The sequence below is a fragment of the Bos indicus x Bos taurus genome, chromosome 4 (genome assembly GCF_003369695.1).
Source record: "Bos indicus x Bos taurus breed Angus x Brahman F1 hybrid chromosome 4, Bos_hybrid_MaternalHap_v2.0, whole genome shotgun sequence".
NCBI classification, from domain to species: domain Eukaryota; kingdom Metazoa; phylum Chordata; class Mammalia; order Artiodactyla; family Bovidae; genus Bos; species Bos indicus x Bos taurus.
Genome location: NC_040079.1, coordinates 2886596 through 2914218, shown reverse-complemented (window position 1 = coordinate 2914218; position 27623 = coordinate 2886596). Strand labels below are relative to the sequence as shown.

Here is a 27623-nt window from a genome sequence, read left to right as displayed (position 1 = left end):
GGCATTGTCAAAAAGCCAGCAAACCACACGCATTACCGGGGATGTGCAGAAAGAGAGCCTTCACGCTGACGGGAGGGTAGATTAGTACAGCTGCTGCGGAGAACAGGTGGAGGAGCCTTCAAAAGTGAGCAGAGGAACTACCGTGCGGCCCAGCAACTCCGCTCCTGGGCATTTATTTGAAGAAAATGAAAATGCTAATTCAGAAAGATATATGTACTCCAACGTTCACTGCAGCATTATTAACAATAGCCAGAATGTGGAAGTGCCCACTGATAGACAATGGATAAAGAAGATGTGATGTGTGTGTGTGTGTGTATATATATATATTTACATGGTAATAGATGGAAACGACTTATTGTGGTGATCACTTTGAAATTATGAAAACCCTGAGTCTCTATGTTGTACACCAGGAACTAACATAGTGTTGTAGGTCAATAATACTTCAATAACAAACTCATAGAAAAAGAGATTAGGGAATTCCCTAGTAGTCCAATGGTTAGAACTAGACACATTCACTGCTGTGGGCTTGGGGTTCAATCCCTGGTTGGGGAACTAAGATCTCACACACCTCATGGTGCAGCAAAAAAAAAAAAGAAAGAAAGAAAAAGAGATTATATTTGTGGTTATCAGAGGTGGGCACAGGGGGAAGGGAACCGTCTGGAAGAGGTCAAAAGGTATAAACTCCCATTACAAAGTACATACATACTAGGAATGTAATGTGCAACGCGATAAATGCAGCTGACCCTGCTGTGTGTTATGTATCAAAGTCCTTACGTAAATCCTAAGAGTTCTCATCACAGGGAAAGAAGTTTTTTCTCTTTCTTCTCTTTGGTACCTATGTGAGATGATGGATGGTCACTAAACTTACTGAGGACACCATTCCATGACTTATGTCAAGTCATTATGCTGTACATTTTAAACCTCTTAACTACATGTCACTGAAACTGCAGGAAAAAGGAGTACTTAAGTTTGATCAGTGGACTAGTAGCCGGGACATCCCAAGGGAGCTTGCTAGAAATGCTGATGTTTAGGTCCACCGCCAGACCTACTCCATCAGAAACGGCATTTTTAGAATTGTTTTCATTTATTTTTGGCTGTGCTGGGTCTCCGTTGCGGCATGGGCTTTTCTCTAGTGGCGGTGTGTGGGCTTCTGCTTGTGGAGGCTTCTCCTGTTGGGATGCTCCGGCTCTAGGGTGTGTGCACCTCAGTAGGTGCAGTGCGAGGGCTCATTGGCTGTGGCTCCCAGGCTCCAGAGCACAGGCTCAGTAGTTCTGGCACAGCACACGTGCTTAGCTGCTCTGTGGCACATGGGATCTTCTGGATCAGGGATTGAACCCACATCTCCTGCGTTGGCAGGCAGATTCTTTATCACTGAGCCACCAAGGAAGGCCAGAAATTGTGTTTTCAAAAGATCCCTAGCTGATTTGCCTAAACTTTAAATTTTGAGATGCACAGATGTATACAACAAATGGTCAAGCCTTTTCAATGAATGTGTTGTAAGAATTTTAAAAGGTGATAAGTTTAAAGAGATACAGCTTTAAAAGATTTCAGACATATACACCAAATATAAAGTGTTTAGATCCTGTTTAGATCCTGATTTCAACAACTTTAAAAAGTTTCCAAATTTGAACACCACCTGGAGACTTGATACTAAGGAACTGGTGTTAATCTTTTTATGTGTGATAATGCACGTGATTATGTTGCTTAACACAGTCTTTGTCGTAGAGATATATGCTCATGTAATTACGGATGTAATAATATGATGAGGTTTGCTTCAAAACAGCTCAGGAGAGAAAGCACCCAGGGTGGAGCGAGACTGGCCGTGAACTCTGTGCTGGAGTCGAGTGAGGGGGTGCGGGAGGTTGTCACTCTAAACGCTTCAGTCCGGTTTATGTATGCTTGAAACTTTCCACAATACAGTAAGTTTTCAGAAGTACGCTGTTAAAGGAAGCACAGACATCTTCAGGAAGTTCTATGAGAGAGAGGACGAAAGGAAAACGGCATCTTGAAATAAGCTCCCTGCTTCGAACTGAAAAATCGTGATCCCAGCAAGGAAACATTTGTCAGAGACACGGTTGACCACATTTGTCTACCAGACCTTGAGGACAGAAAGCTCATCAAAGTTTCCTGACCCACAGGATCCCACATGGTAGCTACCCAAGCATGGGGTGAACCACAGGCTCAGTCCAACGAGGGGCTACTTTTGTCAGACACAACTCCAGGTCTGGTAGGCAGAGATCCAGCTCCAGCTGCCGTGGTGACGCTGCAGGCTCCCCGACCCAGTTCCCAGACCTAGGTCTGATTACATACCAGTGCCTGCTGACCAAGGAGCAGGCTGGGCCCCTGTGGCCACACATGTATTCTATAAACTGCCTTCAGGCCTCTTCAGAGGGGCCTGTGACTTTACAGGAAGCGCTGGCCTGGCTGGGTCCAGCTCTGACCTCAGCTGTGGATGGGTGGACACAGCTGCACGCAAGGACGCTGACAGCACGCTCCTTTGGGCTCCCCACTCTCCTGTCCAGGGGCTTTCTTTCTTTCTTTTTTTTTTTCAAACTTTAAGCTTTTTGTTTTGTATTGGGGTACAGGCGATGACCAACGCTGTGGTAGCTTTTAGGCGAAACATTGAATGGACTCAGCCACACACATACAGGTCTCTATGCTCCCTCAAACGCCTCCCTCATCCAGGCTGCCACTCTTGAATGGAGCTCCGTGTGCTGGACAATGCTGTCCTGGGGCTTTTTCACTGCTGGGGGACTGAGCTGGCCTGCACGCAAAAGCTGGCCCAGAAGGAGGGAGGTGGTGAGGCTGACAGCCCTGGGGCAATTCCAAAAACGCACTAAGAAGTCCGTGGACGAATGTTTGACTCCCATGCTAAGGTGAGTCCAGCTTTAAGGGTATGCCTCATCTCCAGGTGACTGGAAGCTGGATGTCTGGGGTGTCAGCTCTGTAAGGAGCTCTGCACCGCTCTCCCTGGCTTCCTGTCCCTTCTCCCTGCTCCTCCACTCCTGCTCACTGAGGTCAACTCCCCCCAAATTACCCAGGTGTCCATCTCAGCTTTGATGGGGAGCGACTCAGATAAGAAACCATATCCTTGTTGATGTGAATCTCTCGGGCATCCATGTTCCATCGTGGTCCCCCAGCCAGAGGGTTACAGAGGCCAAATGAGAGACTCTGAGCCCCAGTGCAGGGGTGGGGGGTGTCCAGTGAGTATGCAGACAGTTCCTGAGTGCTCAGTCAGAGCAGAAAACCTACGGGCTGCAGAATATCCACATCAACTCCCTGACCCAGGAGGTAAAACCAGGATGAGAAGCAAGGGAGAAGCCAAGATCTGTGCAATCCCCGCCCCCACCCCACGTCAGGGAGGGAGGTGTGGGCAATTCAGAGACTGGCTTGAGAAAGGGCCAGTCTGCAAGCTCTGGGCTTCATGGATTCTCAAGAACCCATGTCCTTTTCTTCTCTCTCTCTCTTTTTTTTTGGCCATGTTCTTCACCACCTGTGATCTTAGTTCCCCGCCCAGGGATTGAAGCCACAACCCTTGCATTGGAAGTGCAGAGTCTCAACCACTGACCACCAGGGAAGTCCCGACATCCTTCTATGTGCAAAGGAGGCATAGATTTCCCCCAACAGTGCCCTCAGCCATTCTTCAAAGAGCCAGATGGCTCCGGTAACTGAAAACAGACTTGACCTCACCAAATGCTGTGGTCGCTGCTACTTGCCCCACTGCCAAGCAGAGAAAATGCCAGCTTCCTGAAGTATGCCTGGCCAGCCAGGGAAGCTGGAAACCGCCTGTTCCAGGCGCGGAGACAGGAGGCCGTCTGTTCCCCCCTCTCCCCGAGCGGTCCTGTTTTCTTTCCCTTTCATCCAGACACTGGAGGGAGAAAACAGAGCTGGGGGAGGCACACTAGGAATGTCTGTGGCCTCTGCACCTGTTCCAGAAGTAAAGTACACTTGCGTATTTACAGGAGGTGAAGTTACTCATTGCATTAGCGCCCTCCCAAGGTGGCAATTTAACTTTACCAATGTACCGGTAATTTGAGCATTCAAGCTCAGTCCCCTCAGAACATAAGACATTTCAAGGCTGAAACACGTAAGAATTGTCCTCTTCTTCTAGCATACACTAGTTCAAAAGTCTCATCACCGTCAATAGCTCGTTTGTTTTAGGCTAGTGAGTAACTTCAGCCAGCAGAATAAAAGATAGTAAGTGCCAAGGTCCTTCTTCTCCAGAAACCTGGCTCTCCGGGGCTTCTGTTTGCACTCGCCAAGCCCTGTGATAGTGGCTAACAGCGCTGTTGTTCTTCAGTCGCTCAGTCACGCCCGCCTCTTTGCGACCCCGTGGACTGCAGCACACCAGGCTTCCCTGTCCATTGCCAATTCCCAGAGTTTACCCAAACCCATGTCCATTGAGTCGGTGATGCCATCCAACCATCTCATCCTCTGTCATCCCCTTCTTCTCCCTCCTTCAATCTTTCCCAGCATCAGGGTCTTTTCCAATGAGTCGGCTCTTTGCATCAGGTAACCAAAGTATTGGAGCTTCAGTATCAGGCCTTCCAATGAATATTCAGGACTCATTTCCTTTAGGATGGACTGGTTGGATATCCTTGCAGTCCAAGGGACTCTCGAGAGTCTTCTTCAACACCGCAGTTCAAAAGCATCAATTCTTCAGTGCTCAGCCTTCTTTATAGTCCAACTCTCACGTCTGTACATGACTACTGGAAAAACCATAGCTTTGACTAGATGAACCTTTGTTGGCAAAGTAATGTCTCCACTTCCCTAGGACACCTATAACTGAACGCTGTAGAGTTCCCCTTTTCCTGTGAGAGCACAGCAGTGAGGAAGGCCTGTGCTGACTGCTGTGGTTTTACACGGCCACTCTGCACTGGGCAGGTCTCCTCCCCATCCACCCACACCCTTGATGAAATGTCAACACCATGAGAAAAGCCAACGATATCTTTCTGTTATTGTGAAAACAGTTTGGACCTTGCAGACCCACTGGAAGGGATTAGGAACCACACTTTGAAAACCACCAGTCTAGACGACCCAGGGCCCTTCACACCATTTGAAGGCAGCGGGAGGGAAAGTTAACCTCGCCCTGGTGCAGGAACTTCGTCCTGGTTGCCGTTGGCTGTTCCAAGGGAGTGGGAGCCACTCTGATTCTCCAGAGTGATAGGAATGGAGCCGGATCAGCAGCTGCCCGGCAGACGCCGAAGGCTGTGCTCACCCACACTAGCCGAGACGCGATCCAGCAGTCCTGCACAACCGAGCTCGGGTCTGACCCTTGTCCCCCAACAGGACCCCACTGGGGCTGCCGGGACCAAGGACCAAAGCACACGTGGGCTCCCCTCAGCCGTGTGCTGCTCTTTCTGCTGTCTTGCCTGCCAGGTCGGAGGAGATGTTTTGGAGACTTTCTCTTGGCCTTCCTTATTACAACAGCTTCTACCCGCCCAGGTCAAGGAACCAGGGGGTCTGCCCACTGCCATTAAGTGTATTCCAATCATGCACTTGGGAATTGGAGAAATAACCATTGAGGGAATTTCCAATAGAAATTTCTGATGTATGATCACATGGGGATATCATTTAATGTCTGGTATATAATACAGATTTTCTGTAAGAAGGATTATCTGTTAATGAATCATTGATTTCATAAAATTGTGGTAGTTATGGAGGGTAGGAAAAAATCTTACCCATCAGATCCTTGCAAGTGGAGCAGAATTAGGTTCTATTCTGCATTTCCAATTTTTTTCTTACTTTCAAACTTTCAGTTAAGAATCAGCTCCTACTTGAATGAAACAGATGCATACTTTCCCACTAAGAAAATAAGAAAATGTGAAATGAGCAGTCTTCTATATGCTTCTTTGGCTTAATCACAAACTGTAAGCAACTTTAATAGACAACTGAGCCTGCAATCTAATTATTGCTAGAATGGCCACAAATTACGTTCTATAAAGACATGTTTTGGTAGCTGCCCTACAGCTGGTTCATGTGTCTATAAACCACCACACAGCCTATCACCATAGTTCGTTATCTGGTTGCATCTTTTCAGCAAGTAGCTTTTGTTGATGGTGTATTCATTTGCCAGAGGGCCGTATCAAAACAGCACGCAGCAACCTAAGAAACAGGAATTCACTTTATGTTTACAGTTCTGCGGGCTGGAAGCCCCAAAGCAAGGCGTCACCTGGTGTGGCTTCTCCTGAGGCCTCGCCCTGGCTTTAGATGGCCTCCTCTTTGCTGGGTCTTTGCTGTCTTTCCTCGGTATACCAACGTCCCTGGTGCTGCTGTGTGTCCGGCTTCCTCTTCCTATAAGAATGCAAGTCAGATTCAATGAGGGTCCACTTGAACAGCCTCACTCTAACTTAATCTTATCTCCCAAGACCCTATTTCCAAACACAGTCACATTCGGAGGTACTAGAGATCAGGACTTCAAAATGAGGGTTTAGGAGAGAGGAGATACAGACTACATGCAGTAAACAAGAAAATTCTATTCCCCAAAACTGGCATTTCTGACGTGCTTTATGGCAGATGAGAGCTTTACACCTGTTTGCATTTTTTTCAAGCTAAACCTGTGGCCGTGCTTTAAGATTAAAAAGCTGAAATGTTCTGATCTTTCCTTTGTGTCTGTGTAAGAAAATAAAACAGGATTTCTCAACAGAAATGGGCTCTTCTGGAAGTATTCCATTGGCTCTCCTCTTTCTTAGAGCATTCTCATCAATTCTCAAGTTTATGATGCTCCCATTTGCACAAAATATCCTCAGTTATCCCTGGCTTTGTCCCTTATTGTACAGCTGCTCACTTAATGATCAGTACAGACAGCTGTGCCAGGCAGGACTGGGGGTGTGTGGGGGTGGGGGTGGGATATCATTTCAAGCCCGTGATGTCTTCCAAGAGCTTCCCAGGTAGCACTAACGCTAAAGAACCTGCCTGTAAATGCAGGAGATACAGATTGGGAAGATCCCCTGGAGGAGGGCATGACAACCCACTCCAGTATTCTTACCTGGAGAATCCCATGGACAGAGGAGACTGCTGGGCTACAGTCCATAGGGTCACAAAGAGTCAGACAGGACTGCCATGACTGAGCACACACGATGTCTTCCTCATCTATTCTGACAGATATCATTATCCAGGCCTTCCTTAACCATAAGTACAGCTCAGTCATTCCACCCAGCCATGGACCCCTGAAACAGAAGGCAGAACTGTTCAGAGCACTTTCTTTTTTCCAAAGAAGGAGACTGTCTACATATCCTTCTAACTAGCTCTGTGACTCCAAAAACGTGACGTTCTCTAAACAACCACGTCTGCCCCATGACTAGAGCCATGCAGAGTAGCAGTGCGCAAGGCAGCCACCGTCAGCTGTTTCCAGGAGACATTTGGGGAAGCAGCTCTGCAAATAACCTTTATTTAATGAACAACATTCTCATCAGCATTCCCTAGCTGTGTCCTCTCCTCTGAGCTCACGGGGAGGGGGGACTTCTCTCTTCTCAGAGCAGTCTCCTGGGGCTTGTTTCACTCCCTTAGAAGCAGAATCTGGTGTGTGTGTGTGCTCAGTCACTTCAGTCGTGTCTTACTCTCTGCAACCCCATGGACTGTAGCCCGCCAGGCTCCTCTGTCAATGGGATTCTCCAGGCAAGAATACTGGAGTGGGTTGCCATGCCCTCCTCCAGGGGCTCTTCCCCACCCAGGGATCAAAACTGTGTCTCTTATGCCTCCTGCGTTAGCAGGCAAGTTCTTTACCAGTAGTGCCACCTGGGAAGCCTACCTTTTTCTCATTTTCAAATAGCTAAAAAGTTTCCAACCACATTTGTGGACAACCACTTGTGAATGAATAGGTTTCAATGACACCCATTGTATGCACTTTATAAAAACAGAAAGCTTAATGCCATCTTACTTTTCTGTCATCTCACTTTCCTGATTTTAAGTTATTTTATCTTGCTATATCATGTGTCTATCTGTGAGTGCTTTAAGTCATGCCTTCTGTATAGGAACTTCGATATTTTCTCAGTTACTGTGGGTTTGTGTGTGTGGCTATGTGAGTGTGTGTGGGGAAAGAGTTAAAAGTGCCCTCCTCCTTTTTGTGAGTGAGATGGAGCTTTTATAACAACTTGCATCCGTTTTTTCCCTTCACAAGAAGCAAATGTGGTAGAGCTCACTGGAGACTGTGCAACTTCTCTATGACTTGGAGAAAATGGTCTAAACATGCTACCTCCAATCCCTCAGCACCTCTGGGACAGCAGCCAACGGCTTTCCTGCTCTTCCTCCTTAAAGGAAAACAACCCTCTAAGGGAAGTGCCAGGTGTTGCGTAAGAAGCATTCGATCAGGCACGGAAACCTCTCAGAGCCGAAAAGCCAGTGAAATCACATTAGACCCTTAACTCGGAAAGTGAGGTCGCTCAGTCGTGTTGGACTCCTTGCGACCCCATGGACTGCATCCCGCCAGGTTCCCCTGTCCATGCAATTTTCCAGGTAAGAGTACTGGAGTGGGTTGCCATTTCCTTCTCCAGCGGATCTTCCCGACCCAGGGATTGAACCCGGGTCTCCCGCATTGCAAGCAGACGCTTTACTGTGTGAGCTGCCAAGGAAGCTTTTTACTCGGAAGCTTAACTCGAAAGACAGGTATTAAAAGTAAGACCTGTGGAAAGCGAAGAACCCTCTCAAGGTATCGAGACCACCCCTAGAAAGGCCATGGGTGTGGAGTGCTTAGGGGAATATTTCAAGGAAAGTTCTTTAGTAAACTCGTTCCACGAGGGGCGCTCATTTCGGGAAGAAGCGGCAGCACCATGGACAGCAGCAAGCTCCCCGCGCGCGGGCCGGGGAGGGGACAGCCGGCAGCACCCGGGACAGCGCCAGCGCGGCGCGCTCAGGGCCGAGAGGCGGCCTCATCAGCTGATGCTTTACGTAGGTTGGCTCCCCAGTTTGATAAGGCGGGTCCGGGTGGGCGCGCCAGCACTGGCTCTGCGGGGCCGCGGCCCCACACGGGGCGGGAAGGGGCCAGGGCCGAGCAGAAGGCAGGTCCCTGCCGGACTTCCCCCATCGCGGAGTTGCGGCTGCAGCCCGCGGCCGCTGCGGAGAGAAAGGGGCTGGCGAGGAGGCCACGCGGCGAGAACTACTGCGCTGACGCACCAGCCCTCTCGGCGGCCACACGCCCCGGGGCCGCGCAGCTTGTCCCCGACACTTGGGGGACGCTCGACTCTAGGCAAACAAACTGCTGCGTCTCCGCCGAGGCGAAGCGCCTTGGGAGTGCGACCTTTAGGCGGGCCCTGGCTAAGAGACGCAGCCCCCAGCTTCCGAGGACTTCAGATCTGCCGCCGGCTTGCAGCCCAGCGCCCGCCCCTCCGCCACACGTCTCCCACGGATGCAGGAGATCGGCCCGTTTCATAGTCGCTCCCCAGAAACCCTGCCACTGGCCAGAGGGCACAAGCCTCGGGAGTGGCTTCCAGCACAGTGGCCACCGTGCGTTCTCCTGAGCGCCCCTTTCCTACACACCACGGAGCCGGCCTCCTGACCCAGAGATGGACCCGCCTGCGAACCTCAGCTACTTCACCCTCTCCACCCCCGCCCCTGGGGAGGCCAACCGCAGCAGCTTCGACGCAGCAGACCCGCGCCCCAGACTGCCCCTGCTCTCCGTCTTCGGGGTGCTTGTCCTGACCTTGCTGGGCTTCCTGGTGGCGGCCACATTCGCCTGGAACCTGCTGGTGCTGGCGACCATTCTCCGCGTGCGCACGTTCCACCGCGTTCCGCACAACCTGATGGCGTCCATGGCCATCTCGGACGTGCTGGTAGCCGCTCTGGTCATGCCGCTGAGCCTGGTGCACGAGCTGTCCGGGCGCCGCTGGCAGCTGGGCCGGCGGCTGTGCCAGCTGTGGATCGCGTGCGATGTGCTCTGCTGCACGGCCAGCATCTGGAACGTGACGGCCATCGCGCTGGACCGCTACTGGTCCATCACGCGTCACCTGGAATACACACTCCGCGCCCGCAGGCGCGTCTCCAACGTCATGATCGCGCTCACCTGGGCGCTCTCCGCCGTCATCTCCTTGGCCCCACTGCTCTTCGGCTGGGGGGAGACCTACTCAGAGGGCAGCGAGGAGTGCCAGGTGAGCCGCGAGCCCTCCTACACCGTGTTCTCCACCGTGGGCGCCTTCTACCTGCCGCTGGGCGTGGTGCTCTTTGTGTACTGGAAGATCTACAAGGCCGCCAAACTCCGCGTGGGCCCCCGGAAGACCAACAGCGTCTCACCCATATCCGAAACCGTGCAGGTGGGTGTTAAAGGGACCCTTAAAAAACACTTTGCTTGCATTTGCACAGGCCTCTTCTCCGGCACACCTTCCCCCACGTTTGTGGGAAGTGGAAAATTTTTAGTATTTTGGGGCAAGGGAGGGGAGGGAGGGAAGGGGGTCAAGTGGGAGAGAGAAAGCATCACCCACTCTGCTCTGACTTGCTCTGCTCACAGAGCATGCCATCACTCATGCATTATTAATTTCCTCATATGTATGAGGGTCTGAACTATAGAATTCTACAGGGTTCCACTAGGCTTGAAAATTCTGTGGATCTGTAACCGCCTTTAGAATGTCTGAAGAAGCTGGTGTCCAGGGCTGCACCAGATAAATGAGAAACGTGCAGACTCCTGTGCTTAAGAGGGGGTGTTTAACGGGGTGGGAAGGGGGGCGGTGATCTGACTTGGCAGGAAGACTTGGCAGGAATATACCAGGCAAAGCACATTAGTGTTTCAACCCCATCTAATTTTTTCTTTGCAAATTATAGCAATTAATTTTGCAAAAGTGTGGTATCTCATGGATTACCATCATTCTCAGCATCCTCCTCTCCTGATGCAAGATCAGAGATGTTGCTCACATGCCTGTCTCAGAGCCTGCATCTGTGATCTGCTCCCATGGGCCATGGTGCTACTTTCTGGGGCTACCCCTCAGAGCCTCAGCCCCACCCCCAGTCAGACCACACATGCTGGGGACCACTGGCTTGCCTCCTGGCACAGGAGGAAAGCTGAGGGAGGAAATTAAAACCTAAGGCAGACAATTCCCCAGCTCCGTGCAAGGAGCATTTAAGGCCCAGCAACTGCTCCAGCACCCGGGAGGGCTCAGTCCCCATCTTCTCTCCACCCGCACTTTCCTGCTTTTTGTTAACTCTTAGTAATCTGACCCTGTGATGCAAGATTCAGGAACCACCAGAGTTCAACCTCTCCCACTCATTGCCAAGGGTGACCCTTTGAACCTAATTCACATGTGTAAGTTAGACCAGAAATCCACGCAGCACCCATCTCTGTTACCAGCTCTGGGACAACAAAATCAATTCAATGAGCACACTGAGTGAGTACTACGGGCTGGCTGCTGGAGGTAAGAGGATGATAAAGACATCATCTTTGCCTAGGAAGAGTCTGACACAGGCAGAGAGGCATGTGTTGTGAGCACTGCGATATGATTGTGGTTTTCAAGAGTCAGCAGCTAATTCCAAGCATAACCAGTCAATCAAGCTTACAGGAGCCAGAGGTGAAGGCAGGGGAGAAGGGGAAGGGCATCATTCTAGAAGAAAGAAGGAAAAGGGGGTGAGAGGCCCTCTGTCCTTTTATCTACAACAACAGTCTCACCCAAATGACCCTCCCCTACCCTAGGAAACATTCGGAATGTCTGGTTATCTGATACTGTTTCTGATTATCCACACGTGGGACAGGGTGCTGCTGCACCTGGCATGCAGAGCCTGGGATGCCAAGCGCGGTGGGACACACAGCACAGCCGGAACAACAGACAATTCGTGACAAATTAATGTCAACAGGGACAGATCCGGGAAACCCTGGCCCATGAGACTTCTAAACTGGACAAGAAGTGCCGACGAGTAGGCGTGCCTCCAAACTAGCCGGAGTGTCCGTGTGTGGGCGCCCCCGCAGTTCCGGGTCAGGAACAGTTCCGGGTCAGGAACAAGGGGGCTGGCAGACGGCCCACCACAGCCCTCCTTACACGGATCCTCTTCTGCCGGGATGCTCACCCAGGTAAACACAATTTGTGATCAACACCAAACGGCTTTAAAAGGGAACGGCAACTGTCCTTGTGTCCTGGAGGGTTTGGAGCAGAAGGAAAAGGGGCTATCACTACTCAGGTCTGGAGACAGCAGAAGCAAAGCACTGCTTCATGTTCTTTCTCTGCCAGGTAACTCAAAAATGGGTCTCATGGCTTTGCAAGGCCTCTAAGCCATCCAGGGCTCCACCTGAAATGTGGAGCTGGCCTTGTTCTCACGTTACCGTGGAGGGTGGATTAAAAGTCAGGCTTCCTGATTTCTTGGTGGTAGCAGGTGCCAAAGTTTCTAAATACAGTTCTACCGCCAACGAGCCCTGTTGCCTAGGGAAACACAACACTTCTTCCCTGCTTCTTTACCTTCTGAGTTTGCCTCAGATGCGCACTGAAAGCCTAACCGCTGTCAGGCACGGAGATGAAAGCTGGAAACATACGAGAGAGAGAGGCCTTGCCCTTGACAAAGTCTGATGAAACTGCGACTGAGGCTCTGACGTGAAGACACAGCTGGATTTCCAGCCTGTAAGGGCCTGGGGGGCTTTCTGGGTTCTCGGCGGGCTGACATCAGCTGTATGAGCAGCTCTGCTGGTCAGGCGTTGCTGGAGTGAATCCAGGCCTGGCTGCCTAACTTCCAAAAGTGAGGGGCTGACCCGGCAGGAGGGCTTGTAAAAGCAAGCCCACCGAGACAAAATGTCCTTGACTGACAGTACATCGAAGGCTGGTTCCGGGCCGCAGAACACATGGACTCGCCCCAAGTTTGAGGAGCACGTGGTTCTCACCCTCCAGCTCTTGGTCCTCACTCTGGAGAGACCGTTTCTCAGCTTCTCAGCTCTGTTGCTGGTTCTCCTTGAAGTTTCATCCGTGGAGAGCTGATGTTCAGACTGCACCTCAATCAACGTGCTCAGTCACTTGTCAGCACAGCGCTGGGCAGCAGCAGTCAAAGCTCTGGATGACGGACACTAGACCAGGTTAACCAACCAGCAGAAAAATGCTGGGCGGTCTCAGTTAGCAATGGGGATTTACTGCGCGTGGTAACATAAGGTTTAAAGGTTTAATTAAAAAAAAGAAAACTTCTGAAGATGGGTTGACTAGTTTAATTGATGAGAGTAATGTCTCCAAGGCATGGAGGAAAAGCCTTGATCACTGAATCGAGGGGTGGGCTTCAACAGGCAATAGTTCTTGGACAGGTGTCATGTGGCTGGATTAGCCCACCTGGAGTGTGCCCCAGCACGTTCACGCCGGGACAGAGTGGCAAAATCATGACAAACCAGGGAGAGTCCATCTGAGCTCTCATGCTCAGTCCTGCTCTCAGTCTGTCTGTGGTGTCTCTTGTCCGCAAGAACTCTAGGACCACTGCTATTTCTCCAGTGATGTCCTGAATTACGCACAGCGCAGATACTCTCACAAACAGACCGGTTATAATCTGAGAATGTTGAAGGACAGCAGTATATTTTATCTGGAGGCACATTCTGCTTACTAAATGTGTAGTTGTGTTACCGAAATGAAAGGATTCTCATAAGGATCCTGAAATATCAGCTACAAGTTGGCACACAGGATTATTCAAGATTCTCACTGAATTCTTCCATTAACTTAGGTTTTTTCCCTCGAGCCTTTTCAAAAGCCACACCATAAACAAGAAAGCTGTACTGTTGTACATCCACAATTAAAGGCAATTCCCCCTAGAAGTTTGGAAGGACAGGAAGTTGTTGGTGATAATATCTCCCTTGGGATGACTTCACTGGGCAGATTTTAGACGGTTGTCGTTTTTTTAGCCAAAAGGGGATATTGCTGCTTTCAAGGTTACTTCTGCTGTTTACATTTACTGTGGGCCTTATCTAGGCACCCAGATCTTTTAAAACAGACGTGCTTCTTGATGTTTTATCTAGAGAGCCATATCTTGTATTGATTATCTGCTTTCTTTTTAAATTTATTTTTAGCTGAGGATAATTGTTTTACAACGTTGGGTTGGTTTCTACCATGCATCAACGTGAATCAGCCATAGGTTTACACACGTCCGCTCCCTCCTGAACCTCTCTCCTACCTCCCACTCCCTCCGACCCCTTATTACCTACGTTCTGGAAGTGTCTAGCCCCATACTGGGTATTTTCTAAATTGGCAATTTCACATTTAAATTTATTTTTTTCTTATTAAGTTCCCTAATTCAGGTTTGAGCCCATTTAGGACAAGACCATACGTCAGCTGTTGGGTTTATATCAGAATACTGCTTTTAAATTTTCTATATAGTTTACAATTTAGAATCCTCAATCTTCTCTAAAAAAATGGCTTCTGAAATTGTTTTAGTTTGCATTGTAAATTTGCATAGCCATGTTATATGGCTCTTCTCTCTTCTATCCTTCTAGTTATAAATATTTTTCCTCATCTAAGGGAAAGTTTAATTAATTTCACTAGGTGCTGCTGATCTGCAGTCTAGGACAGTAAGGATTTTGTTCAGTACTCTTTAAAAATTCTAAATTCTACAACAGTTTTTTGCCCTTCTCCCTAAAGTTTAGCAGCTTCCCTGGTGGCTCAGGTGGTAAAGAATCCACCAGCAATGTGCGAGACCTGGGTTCGATCCCTGGGTTGGCAAGATCCCTTGGAAAAGAGAATGGCTACCCACTCCAGTATTCTTGCTTGGAAAATCCCCATGGACAGAGGGGCCTTGCGGGCTACAGTCCATGGGATTACAAAGAGTCGGACATGATTGAGTGGCTTTCACTTTAGAAAAATTCTTCCTTATAGCCTATATCTCAGCTCTCAATCAAGGTTTTAACTGACATTCTGTGTTTGACTTCTTGCCTGGCAATTTTACAATGTGATTTTGTTTTACTGAGGAAACCCCTGTGGAAAAGATAGTTCATTTAGGAAGTTCAGAAAAGCTGAGTAGAAATATGGGGGGTGTGGATGTGTAAGGTGGGAGGTTTTCAGTCAGTTCAGTCGCTCAGTCTTGTCCAACTCTTTGTGACCCCATGGACTGCAGCACATCAGGCTTTTCATTCCATCAGCAACTCCCAGAGCTTGCTCAAACTCATGCCCATTGAGTCGGTGATACCATCCAACCATCTCATCCTCTGTCGTCCCCTTCTCCTCCTGCCTTCAATCTTTCCCAGCATCAGGGTCATTTCCAATGAGTCAGTTTTTAGCATCAGGTGGCCAAAGTATTGGAGTTTCAGCTTCAGCATCAGTCCTTCAATGGAAATTCAGGGTTGATTTCCTTTAGGATTGACTGGTTTGATCTCCTGGCAGTCCAAGGGACTCTCAAGAGTCTTCTCTAACACCACACTTCAAAAGCATCAATTCTTTGGTGCTCAGCTTTCTTTATGGTCCAACTCTCACATGTCTATACATGACTACTGGAAAAACCATAGCTTTGACTAGATGGACCTTTGTCAGCAAAGCAATGTCTGCTTTTTAATATGCTGTCTGGGTTGGTCATAGATTTTATTCCAAGGAGCAAGCATCTTTTAATTTCATGTCTGCAGTCACCATCTGCAGTGATTTTGAAACCCAAGAAAATAAAGTCTGGCACTGTTTCCATTGTTTCCTCATCTATTTGCCATGAAGTGATGGGACCAGATGCCATGGTCTTCGTGTTTTGAATGCTGAGTTTTAAGACAGCTTTTTCACTCTCCTCTTTCACCTTCATCAAGAGGCTCTTTAGTTCCTCTTCATTTTCTGCCATGAGGGTGGCATCATCTGAGGTTGTGATATTTCTCCTGGCAATCTTGATTCCAGCCTGTGCTTCATCCAGCCTGACATTTCACAGGATGTACTCTGCAGAGAAGTTAAATAAGCAGGGTGACAATATACAGCCTTGACATACTCCTTTCTCGATTTGGAACCAGTCCATTGTTCCATGTCTGGTTCTAACTGTTGCTTCTTGACCTTCATACAGATTTCTCAGGAGGTAGGTAAGGTGGTCTGGTATTCCCATTTCTTTAAGAATTTTCCACGGTTTATTTTAATGATGGACAGGGAGGCCTGGTGTGCTGCAGTCCATAGGGTTGCAAAAAGTTGGACATGACTAAGCAACTGAACTGAAGAGCCGGACACGACTAAGCAACTGAACTGAACTGAATTTTGATCCACACAGTCAAAGGCTTTGGTGTAGTCAATAAAGTAGAAGTAGATGTTTTCCTGGAATTCTCTTGCTTTTTCTATGATCCAGTGGATGTTGGCAATTTGATCTCTGGTTCCTCTGCCTTTTCTAAATCCAGTTTGAACATCTGGAAGTTCTCGGTTCACATACTGTTGAAGCCTCACTTGGAGAATTTTGAGCATTACCTTGCTAGTGTGTGAGATGAGTGCAATTGTTCAGTAATTTGAACATTCTTTGGCATTGTCTTTCTTTGGGATTGGAATGAAAACTGACCTTTTCCAGTCCTGTGGCCACTGCTGAGTTTTCCAAATTTGCTGGCATACTGAGTGTAGCACTTTCACAGCATCATCTTTTAGGACTTGAAATAGCTCAACTGGAATTCCACCACCTCCACTAGCTTTGTTCAGTGCTTCCTAAAGCCAACCTGACTTTGCACTCCAGGATGTCTGGCTCTAGGTGAGTGATCATACCATCGTGGTTATCGGGGTCATTAAGATCTCTTTTGTATAGTTCTTCTGTGTATTCTTGCCACCTCTTAATATCTTCTGCTTCTGTTAGGCCCATACCGTTTCTGACCTTTATTGTGCCCATCTTTGCATGAAATGTTCCCTTGGAATCTCTAATTTTCTTGAAGAGATGTCTAGTCTTTCCCATTCTACTGTTTTCTTCTATTTCTTTGCACTGATCACTGAGGAAGGCTTTCTTTTCTTTCCTTGCTTTTCTTTGGAACTCTGTATTCAGATGAGTATATCTTTCCTTTTCTCCTTTGCCTTTAGCTTCTCTTCTTTTATCAGCTATTTGTAAGGCCTCCTCAGACAACCATTTTGCCTTTTTGTATTTCTTCTACTTGGGGATGGTTTTGATCACCGCCCCCTGTACAAGGAGTCAGATATGACTGAGTGACTGGACTGACTGTTCATGGGGTTCTCAAGGCAAGAATACTGAAGTGGTTTGCTGTTCCCTTCTCCAGTGGGCCACATTTTGTCAGAACTCTCCACCATGACCCGTCTGTCTTGGGTGGCCCTACACAGCATGGCTCATAGTTGCACTGAGTTAGACAAGGCTGTGGTCCATGGGATCAGTTTTGTTAGTTCTCTGTGATTGTGGTTTTCAATCTGTCTGGCCTCTGCCTCCAGACAGAGTCCTGGTTCCTACTCAAAGAAATATGCATAACAATGTCTTTGAGCCCCCACCCAGGTGGAGGATGGTAACTTCAGACAGAACACAAGATTCCTGGAGCACAGCTCTGTTCCCTCAGCACCAACCAATCAAAAAGGGTCACAAACCCTGCAATCCTCACCCCAAATGTTGCCTTCTGTTTCCGGGGACCACAGATGACCATCCTGTTAGGTCTTCTGTTTGGCCCCTGTCTATTTCATCTCTGAGAGGGGCCAACAGTTTCAAACTAAATTGCTGTTATTATAAGGGTGAATGCTGGTTTCAGGCAAAAAAAAAATACCTTGACTTAGATCTGGTAGAGAGAGACTTCTGTTCTGCTAGGCAGCAGGAAGAAGTTACAGAAGAAAGAGACCTCCGCCCCAATTCCCAAGAAGTATCTTGAGTATGAAGTCTCTCGGGGGAGTTGTTAGGGGAAGCACACTGATTGAAACCACCCACCCTGGCCAGGCACTATAGTAACCATTTGCATGAGTTGTTTTATGACAGGAGATCCTGATAAGGAATACGGAACTAATAAGCCACCACCAACCAGAAGAGTTCGGGAAAGGTCGAAAGGAGACACCGAGTGTCCGTCCATTTCCCAGAATCCCTCTTGCTAGCATCCATCTTGGCTGAGTGATGCGTGCACCACCAGGAAAGACTCTGAATTAGAATGATTGGCCAAAGACCACCCGGGAACTAATCCCATCACCATAAAACCCAAGACTGTGAGCCAGAGCAGTTCTCCTGGGTTCCCTTACCCTACTGCCTTCCACCCGGGTGCCCTTTCCCAATGGCACCCCACTCCAGTACTCTTGCCTGGAGAATCCCATGGACAGAGGAGCCTGGAAGGCTGCAGTCCATGGGGTCGCTGAGGGTCAGACACGACTGAGTGACTTCACTTTCACTTTTCACTTTCATGCATTGGAGAAGGAAATGGCAACCCACTCCAGTGTTCTTGCCTGGAGAATCCCAGGGACGGGGGAGCCTGGTGGGCTGCCATCTATGGGGTCACACAGAGTCGGACATGACTGAAGTGACTTAGCAGCAGAAGCAGCCCTCTGATGGAGGATAAGAGGCATGTGGAAGCTTCCTGATGGGAGGGACTGGCTGTGGGGGAATCTGGGTCTTGCTTTGATGGGTGGGGCCATGCTCAGCGAATCTTTAATCCAATTTTCTGGTTTTGGGTGGGGCTATGTTCCCTCCCCGTAGTTTGACCTGAGGCCAAAATGTGGTAGGGGCAATGGCATCTCCCTCAAAAGGACTTATGCCAGGACTGTTGTCTCCAGTGCCCCTGACCCTGCCGCAGGCCACTGTCGACCCACACCTCCACCAGACTCCCAAACACTCACTGGCAAGTCTGGCTCAGTGTCTCGGGTTCCTGCCCTTTCTCCTGGGTCCTGGTGTGCACAAGGTTTTCTTTGTGCCCTCCAAGTGCCCGTTTCCTGCGGAAGTTCTGTAGCAAATCCCACTGGAATTCAAAGTCAAATTCCCTGGGTTCTCAGTCCCTTTGCCGGATCTCCAGGTTGGGAATTCTGTTGTGGGTCCTAGAACTTTTGCAACAGTGCAAGAATGTCTTTGGTATAATTGTTCTCCAGTCTGTGGGTCATCCGCTCAGTGGCTCTATGGTGGGGCTAGTGGTGACCTCCTCCAGGAGGGCTTACGCCACACGCCACACCTCCCAGGCCTGCTGCAGCCAGAGTCCCTGTCGCCTCGCAGGTCACCGCTGACCCAGCCTCCGCAGGAGACACTCAGACACTCAAAGGCAGGTCTGGCTCAGTCTCTGTGGGGCCTCTGGGTCCTGGTGTGCACAAGGTTTTGTTTGAGCCCTCCAAGCATCTCGGATGGGTAGGGGTTTGATTCTAAACACAATTTTGCCCCTCCTACCTATCTTGTTGGGGCTTCTCCTTTGCCCTTGGATGTGGGGTATCTTTTTTTGGTGGGATCCAACAGTCTCCTGTCGAGGGGAGGTTTTGGAAAGTTATAAAATCTTTAGGACCAACTCAGAGTTAGACTTTAAGGCTTTAGCAGAACAACTAAAAAAGCTGATTCTTAACTGTTTAGTGTTTGTCTTCTAACTTAAATATGTTAATTTATTGATTTCGACTTTCAGAGATTATTACGTGAAAAACTTTTTTTCACATTTATCAAGAAAAGAGTGAGAGTTAGGATTATAGCGCAGTTTAAAATAGAAGTTCACAAAGAAGAAGGCTGAGACTCTGACTAAAACAAAGCACGACAAATAAGAAAAAGGCCACCAGGGTTGGCCAACAGTCTGTGCTTGTGAATGGTTTCTCAGATCCTTGACCAGAGGCCAAGAAGGGGCCATATGATGACCAACCCAATCATCAATGAGCTGGAATGCCAACCACACCAGGTGATATTTATTCCGTAAACTGACAAGACAGGGAATGCCCCCACTTAAGTTTTGTGAAAAACTTGAAGCAAAGTCTGATCAACTGCTTTCTGACAAATTGGTTATTAAGTCTAATGGTCTGCAAATCATTAGTCCTCAGGTCTGGCTTGGAAAAGATTAGAAGCTTATAAAGCCAGCACCTTATAGAACAATCCTTTTTATATTCAACAGAAAAATAAAAGGTATTCCAGGACAAAAAATAAAGCAAAAAAATCTATGAAAATAAGAGTTTGCATATTTAGACAAACGACAGCCAAAACAAAGAAAACAGCAATATAATAAGTAGGTTATGGCATGACATTTTTGCTCAATGGTATACCTCCAGCAAGAGACCTAACAGCTTTATAAGATGTAAGTCGACTTCCAAACGGTGCACCTTTCTAACAAAGGTCCAGTTATTTGATACGAAGGCCTAAGCTGAATGAACTTATTCAAATACACATGTGTGCGTGCATGCTTTGTCACTTGGTCATGTCTGACTCTTTGTGACCCCATGGACTGCAGCCTGCCAGGTTCCTCTGCCCATGGGATTTTTAGAAAGAACACTAGAGTGGCTTGCCATTCCCCTCTCCAGGGAATCTTCCTGACCCAAGAGTTGAACCCGCATCACCTGTGTCTCCTGCATCGCAGGCAGATTCTTTACACTCTCAGCCATCGGGGAAGCCCATTTAAAGACACACTTGGTTGCAAAGCCTTGGATAACAAAACAGAGTGAGAAGAGCCCGGTGGAGCGGGCTGGCACTCAGCTCGTTGAGACTGGTGTGCATCTGCAGATCCAAAGGTGGCTGGGGTCCAGGGCTCTGTGGATGCACCTGTAGTCCAAGTATCCTGTCGAGGGTCCTCAAAATGATATCCATGGAACCTCTAGAACTGCCCGAAGATGATACAACCACCACATAGCACCTGAAATAAAAACACGGCTTGCTACAGATTGAGAAAAGCTACGCTTCTCTGGCACCATCTCCCGGAGCAGAGCAGAACACCCATCATCGATGGAGACAGTGTTGAGCTCGGGGGTGGGAGGGCGTTGAGAGGGACGCTGAGCAGACTTCCCCCACACAGGGGGTGACTCAGTGAGGCCACCGTTGGTTCACTGCTGCCCAGGGACGCACGCACCCAGCTGGCTGTCAGATGTGAGGGCCGACACTGAGCAGCTGGTCTGCCGATGCCTGTTCACAGAGCTGGACCGTCCTGGGTTCACTGGAGGGGTTTAAACAAGCAGCAAGGCTCTGTGTTACCACAACTACAGGACAGACGGTCTTTTCCTAAGCTTGTGGAAATGTTCTTATTCTGACCCTTGTAAAGCCCTCCCTAGGTGGGTAGGATCATTCCCAGATTAAACATCCCAACTCACTGGTACATCCTGCATGTGACAATGGTCTGGTCTTACCTGCAATCACCCGAAGCCACACTTACCAGGTGAGAGCCTTCATCCCTTAATCGCAATACCCACTATTGATGATAATCTATTGATTATCTGTGATAAAGGGAGGTGAAGCAGAATAGTTTGAGGAAATAAAAGGACATGCTAGATTTATGATTAACTAGTGAATTGTTATTTAACTAGGCTTCCCAGGTGGCGCAGTGGTAAAGAATCTGCCTGCAATGCAGGAGACAAGGGTTTGATCCCTGGGTCAGAAAGATCTCCTGGAGAAGGAAAGGACAACCTACTTTATTATTTGAGCCTGGGAAACCCCATGGACAGAGGAGCCTGGTGGGCTACAGTCCATGGGGTTGCAATAGAGTTGGACACAACTTAGTGACTAAACAACAACTTCAGTTCAGTCGCTCAGTCGTGTCCGACTCTTTGTGACCCCGTGGTCTGCAGCACACCAGGCCTCCCTGTCCATCACCAACTCCCAGAGCCTGCTCAAACTCATGCCCATCGAGTCGGTGATGCCATCCAACCATCTCATCCTCTGTTGTCCCCTTCTCCTCCTGTATTCAATCTTTCCCAGCATCAGCATCTTTTCCAATGAGTTGGTTGGAGTTTCAGCTTCAGCATCAATCCTTCCATTGAATATTCAGAACTGATTTCCTTTAGGATTGACTGGTTTAGATAACAACAAGTTATCTTAACATATAACCATCTTCATTTTTTTTAAGTTTCAGTTTTTAAAAAACTTTTAATTTTGTACTGGGGTGTAGTCAGTTAGCACTGTTGCGATAGTTCAGGTGAACAATAAGGGACTCAGTCATACATGTATACACGTATCCATTCTCCCCCAAAATCTCCCCCCCAACACACACATCCAGGCTGCCACGTAACGTTGAGCAGAGCTCCATGTGCTATATAGTAGGTCACTGTTGAACACATAACCGTTTTGGAAGAATATGCTAAGTCACTTCAGTCGTGTCCACTCTGTGCGACCCCATAGGCGGCAGCCCAACAGGCTCCCCCGTCCCTGGGATTCTCCAGGCAAGAACACTGGAGAGGGTTGCCGTTTCCTTCTCCAATGCATGAAAGTGAAAAGTGAAAGTGAAAGTGAAGTCGTGTCCGACCCTCAGTGACCCCTTGAACTGCAGCCCTCCAGGCTCCTCCATCCATGGGATTTTCCAGGCAAGAGTGAGAAGTCTAAATCATAGGCACATGTCCCCCAAATAATTCATTTGTTTGGAGATACAAGGCCAACTGTTCACTTATAAAATTTTTTCCACGGGAGTCTTAACTTGTGAGGCTTGTGCTTTAGAAATGATACAACACTACAAAGATAAATGGGAAAAGTGAAGCTTGGCTCGAATGCATCCACTTATTTTTACCCCATTACCTCTCTTTCTGTGAATCTACTAACAACCATGCTGAGTAACTGACAGAGTAATCAATAGCATCTATACACCAGATGTGATTAAGTACTTTATTGCGATCGTTGACAAGCAGAGCTAAGGAGTCCTTTAGTCAGAAAGCCACAGGGTAAGCAACCAAGTCAACCATCTGCTAACACCAGGAGCTGAAACTCCCCAACAGCAAAGCCCCTCCTCCAGCGGAGCCATTATAGACCAATGGCACGCTCACCAGGTGAGCTGGTGTTGAATGACTCCCAAAATGATCTACATCTCTCATCAAAGCTGTAGAGAGCGTGCTTTTCTGAGAAACAAGTTCTCTAACCTATAAAAATTCCCGACTCAAAACAAACCATAAAAACAATGTATTTAGGGGAAAAAGTTTAACTTGAATTCAAACTAGAATTCTAAGAAGTGGGAGAAGACTGCATGGAATAGGAAAAGAATTGTTAAAAATGAATTTAGGTTCTCTGCTGTAAAGGGGCCCCACGAATGTGCTCCCCACCTGCTGTGCTAAGAACTCAGAGAAAGTGATCATGGATCTGTGGGTCCCACTGACAAGAGAAACCCTCCTGAAGACAAGCTTAGGAATAAAAAACTGGGAAACCTTTAAGAGACACTTGCACATCAATTCTCAGTGGGGAATTCTCACAAATTCAGTGAACACATGCTGTGCATGGGAACAGTTCAAATTCAAAAGAACCTAGGTACAGTATGCTGGAAGAATCTAGGATTTTATAGTTGTTGTTCAGCTGCTCAGTAGTGTCTCTTTGCGACTGCATGGACTGCAGCACGCCAGGCTTCCCCATCCTTCACCATCTCCCAGAGCTTGCTCAACTCATGTCCATTGAGTTGATGATGCCATCCAACCATCTCATCCTCTGTTGCCCCCTTCTCCTCCTGCCCTCAATCTTTCCCAGCACCAGGATCTTTGCTAACGAGTTGGCTCTTTGCATCAGGTAGCCAAAACATTCAGGATTTCATAGTACAACTGCCACACACCTGCGCAAGCAGGCCTGTGTATGGCATTTAATGTTTCTCCACGGGGACGATGACCTGAAGGGATGGGCTGCCGTGAAACTGTCTTATGGCACTTGGGTCCCCTTCCCTGATGCTCGCCTTTATAGACATACCCACACCCTACACCTGATGTATGGCACACACCTGGACAACACAGCCCTGTGATCCCTCGTCTCTCAGACGAACGAAGTACTGTGTTGTACGAACGAAGTACTGTGTTATACGAACGAAGTACTGTGTTGTATTCTGACGTGGATTCCCTTTGGATTCAGGTCAGGACTGGGTCTGAATGTCCCAGCAGCGTCTCAGTCAATAGGACAGAAGGTGGCCCCTCAGAATGGAAGCTGTGTAACTCTTCCCATTATGCAGTAGAAAACTCCCACAGATAAAAAGCAGAGCACTGGGAGTGTATCTCATCCTTCACCAAAGGCTGGCCTCACAGAGGCAGTCTCACTGTAGGGCTCACAGCGTCTCACAACTGGAATCTGAGTATCTGAAGGGCTAAGATGGTCTTCTGGAGTTGACCTGGAGTGGCAGTTACCACCAAGGGGGCAGGCAGGCAGTGAGTGGGGATGGGGTGGGGGTGGAGAGGTTCCGAGAGGGGGTCGTGGTTCAGAAGCTACCGTATCTAGCTATGTGTTGCTGTATTCATTTCTGCCGTTACCCCAGAGCTTGGAGTCTGGTTTACACGCTCCACCTTTACACCAAGTGTGCTACAGAGAGTTAAGGGTTGGTCACGATGGCCTCAAAACCCTGAGCGGCCAGCGTCGCCCATGAAGAAGTCTGAAAGGAAACAGAACTTCTCAAGGACTCAAGAGTCAGGACTGGAATTACTGTTTCATTGCCACCTTGGGGAAATGGGGGGAAATGCCTTCCTTGATGACATTCTGAGGTTGAGTTTTACTAAGGGAATTAGTGACTTTTCCTATTTTCTTTATGCTGAAAAATGAAACTGAATACTGTGCTTGCATTTCTATCAATTAGCTCCCTGAAATGCATTCCATGATAGACACTAATAAAAGAAGAAAGATAACTGTGGTTCCACCCAGAGGTGAGGCTCTGGAAAGACACAGGTGAAAGTATCAATGTCACTTATTTTATATATGCTTTTAAGAGCTGAAGAATAATGAACTACTTGTTTCCGTATTTATGAATCTTATGTTTAACTGTATAATGCTGGGGTTTCGCTGCCTTTCAAATAGATGACAGGAAGGTTATCATATAAATTTAGTAATTCACACATGAACTAACATTCCCTTAACTACAGTGTTCCTATTTTCAGCTCCATTATTCTATATGATAAGTTATAAATAGTTCCTCTTGACTACAATTTGTAGATGCAGCCATGAACTGGTTACGTGGGTTAGAGGGACAGACCCTGTGACCTAGCCCACTGCCTAGAAGGTTGTGCGCTCCTGGAGCGTGACTGGGTACCTCTCCAGGTCAAGTGTCCTGGGATCACAGAAGGCTGGAGTTGCAGAGGACAGAGTTTGATGTCAGGGTAGTCTCTCCACTAGTGAATGATGGATCGGCCCAGAAACTGCCCCACATTGTGACGGGGTCAACTAACTTGCTCATTTAGCACATCAGCCCATCGTCATTTCCTCCTGTTTCAGGGGCCTTGTCATCAGACACATCTTATTCCAGTTCTCCAAAGATCTGGAGAAAAAAAAAAATTAAAAAGCTGGAATGGAGGAAAGAGCCTCCTTTCCTAGGAATTCCGCTTCCTTAGAGAAGGGTCGTGAAGCTGGAGAAACTGCCTTCCAGGGGACTTGGGCAAGCCAAGGTGGAGGGAATCTGAGTTTAGCATCTCTTGTTTTCCATAAAAGTCGGGGCAGGGGACAAACCAGAAGGAGATCACAAAGAGGTAAGATGTCAAAATGTGAGCAAACACCCAGCTCTGTCGGCCCCGGGGTGGGGGGACCCTAGAGGGTCCCTGCGACGGACAAGTAAAAGCTTTCTCTTGAAGTGCAAGTGCGGGAAACGGCCAACCCGTGACTCGGGTCAGCCCGCCCGGGCGTGAGGAGCGGGCGGCTCCTCCTGACGCTTCTGTTTGCCTCCTCCAGGGGAAGGGCGCGGCTCAGCGGCCTGAGATGGTCCTCGCGGCGCGCCGCGCCAAGGTCACCTTCCAGGCCGACGGGGACGCGTGGCGCGAGCAGAAGGAGCAGCGCGCCGCCCTCATGGTGGGCATCCTCATCGGGGTGTTCGTGCTCTGCTGGATCCCGTTCTTCACCGCCGAGCTCCTCAGGCCCCTGTGCGCCTGCGACGTCCCCGCCACCTGGAAGAGCGTCTTCCTGTGGCTCGGCTACTCCAACTCCTTTTTCAACCCCCTCATCTACACGGCCTTCAACAAGAACTACAACAGCGCCTTCAAGAACTTCTTCTCTAGGCACCGCTGAGCGCGAGGCTGGCACGGCAGGGGGTACTCGCCCATCTCCCCATCCCCACCCAGCAACCACCTGCCAGAGACAGGCCTTCGAGGTCCCCAGGGTGGCCCCCAGAGCCAACTGGCTCACTGCCCCGCTCCCGGCAGGAAGGCGAGTCTCCACGGGCAGTTCCCAGGACCTCATTTTATCCCATTTATCTGCTTGTCTTCACTCCGCACTGAACAGCCACGGACTTGGCCCACCAAGTGCCCTTTCCTCTCCAGAGTCCACCGCAGCATGGTTTAGCGTCATCCCAGAAAAGTCAAACCAGCCAGAGGGGAGGGAGGAAACAGATCAGTCCAGGCAGGATGAGGACAGGAAGTGATGAACAAGGAGTCACAACGGGGACATCTAGGGGGAAGGAAACCACAACTGCGAATTTCCCGGAACAGTCCCCACTTCCAGGGCTCCATTCCGTGGTTCCAGAAAGTTCACCCTAGTACTTACCATGTCCCAATATTTGCCCACGAAACATTCTCTCTGAACATATCAAAGTACGCAGGCACATCTGCAAGACCAGTCAATACGGCCCCACACACATGCACACCGAACCTAGGGAAGAGGCAAGTGTTCCCACTGGCCACTTTATTCTAAAATGCAACCCAAGAGCTTGGAACTGGAACTGAAAGTCAAATCAAATACCACCTTCCGTTTTGAAGCAACTGTCCACAGCACGGAGATACCTACTAGCTCTGTAGAATCTGTCAAATTTGCTTATTATTATGGGTTCCATTTTTATACAGTTTATTCAAATGTTGCCAAACAAAGATTTGTAGCCTCGGATCATGAGATTAGAATAACAAAACTGTCACAACGTTGTTGACTTCTTAAACATAGTTTCATCACTAAGGGCTATGAAGGCTTCTTCACCAAAAGGGGCACTTTAGGGTGATGGGTGATTGATCTGTTAGCTGCTGCTGCGCACTGGCATGTACATACCCACTGTGAGACCGGTACTGGCAACGATGAGAGCAGAAAAGTGGGAACACTTTAGTGGACACGTCAATGTAACTGGTGAGGCAAGACAATTAGGTGATGATGCAGTGTTTATGTGATCAGACAAAACTTTAAAAAGGTCTTGGACAATAAAACTGCCTGTGGTTTGCTGTGTCCTGATTCTCTGAATGCATGCGTTTAAAAATTACATGTCTGAATTATTACAATACAGATATATTGTTATATGTATTATTTTGTACATACTAAATCATATTAATTAACATATTAAAAATAGGAAATCTATGTCCATTTGTTTTAACACTTGCTCCTTGGAAGGAAAGCTATGATCAAGCTAGGCAGCATGTTAAAAAGCAGACATTACTTTGCCAAGAAAGGTCCATCTAGTCAAGGCTATGGTTTTTCCAGTGGTCATGTATGGATGAGAGAGCTGGACTATAAAGAAAGCTGAGTGCTGAAGAATTGATGCTTTTGAACTGTGGTGTTGGAGAAGACTCTTGGGAGCCCCTTGGACTACAAGGAGATCCAACCAGTCAGTCCTAAAGAAATAAGTAATGAATATTCATTGGAAGGACTGATGCTGAAGCTGAAACTCCAATACTTTGGCCACCTGATGCAAAGAAGTGACTCACTAGAAAAAACACCGATGCTGGGAAAGATTGACGGTGGGAAGAGAAGGGGACAACAGAGGATGAGATGGCTGGATGGGATCACCGACTCAATGGACATGAGTTTGAGTAAGCTCTGGGAGTTGGTGAAGGACAGGG

General features: G+C 48.4%; 1 protein-coding gene across 1 annotated transcript; it reads left to right on the top strand.

Moving 5' to 3' along the window:
• Positions 1–8783: 8783 nt before the first annotated feature.
• Positions 8784–27019, top strand: HTR5A (5-hydroxytryptamine receptor 5A). The gene is made up of 2 exons (XM_027538500.1): positions 8784–10244; positions 25543–27019. The coding sequence occupies exons 1-2, from the start codon at positions 9501–9503 to the stop codon at positions 25873–25875; spliced, it is 1077 nt and encodes a 358-aa protein (XP_027394301.1). The 5' UTR covers positions 8784–9500; the 3' UTR covers positions 25876–27019.
• Positions 27020–27623: the final 604 nt, after the last annotated feature.

Bases quoted from the DNA above. Each gene is read 5' to 3' on its own strand.
- HTR5A (XM_027538500.1), top strand. From the start codon at position 9,501: ATGGACCCGCCTGCGAACCTCAGCTACTTCACCCTCTCCACCCCCGCC. The intron at 10,245-25,542 runs GTGGGTGTTAAA...TGCCTCCTCCAG, and splicing joins CCATATCCGAAACCGTGCAG to GGGAAGGGCGCGGCTCAGCG.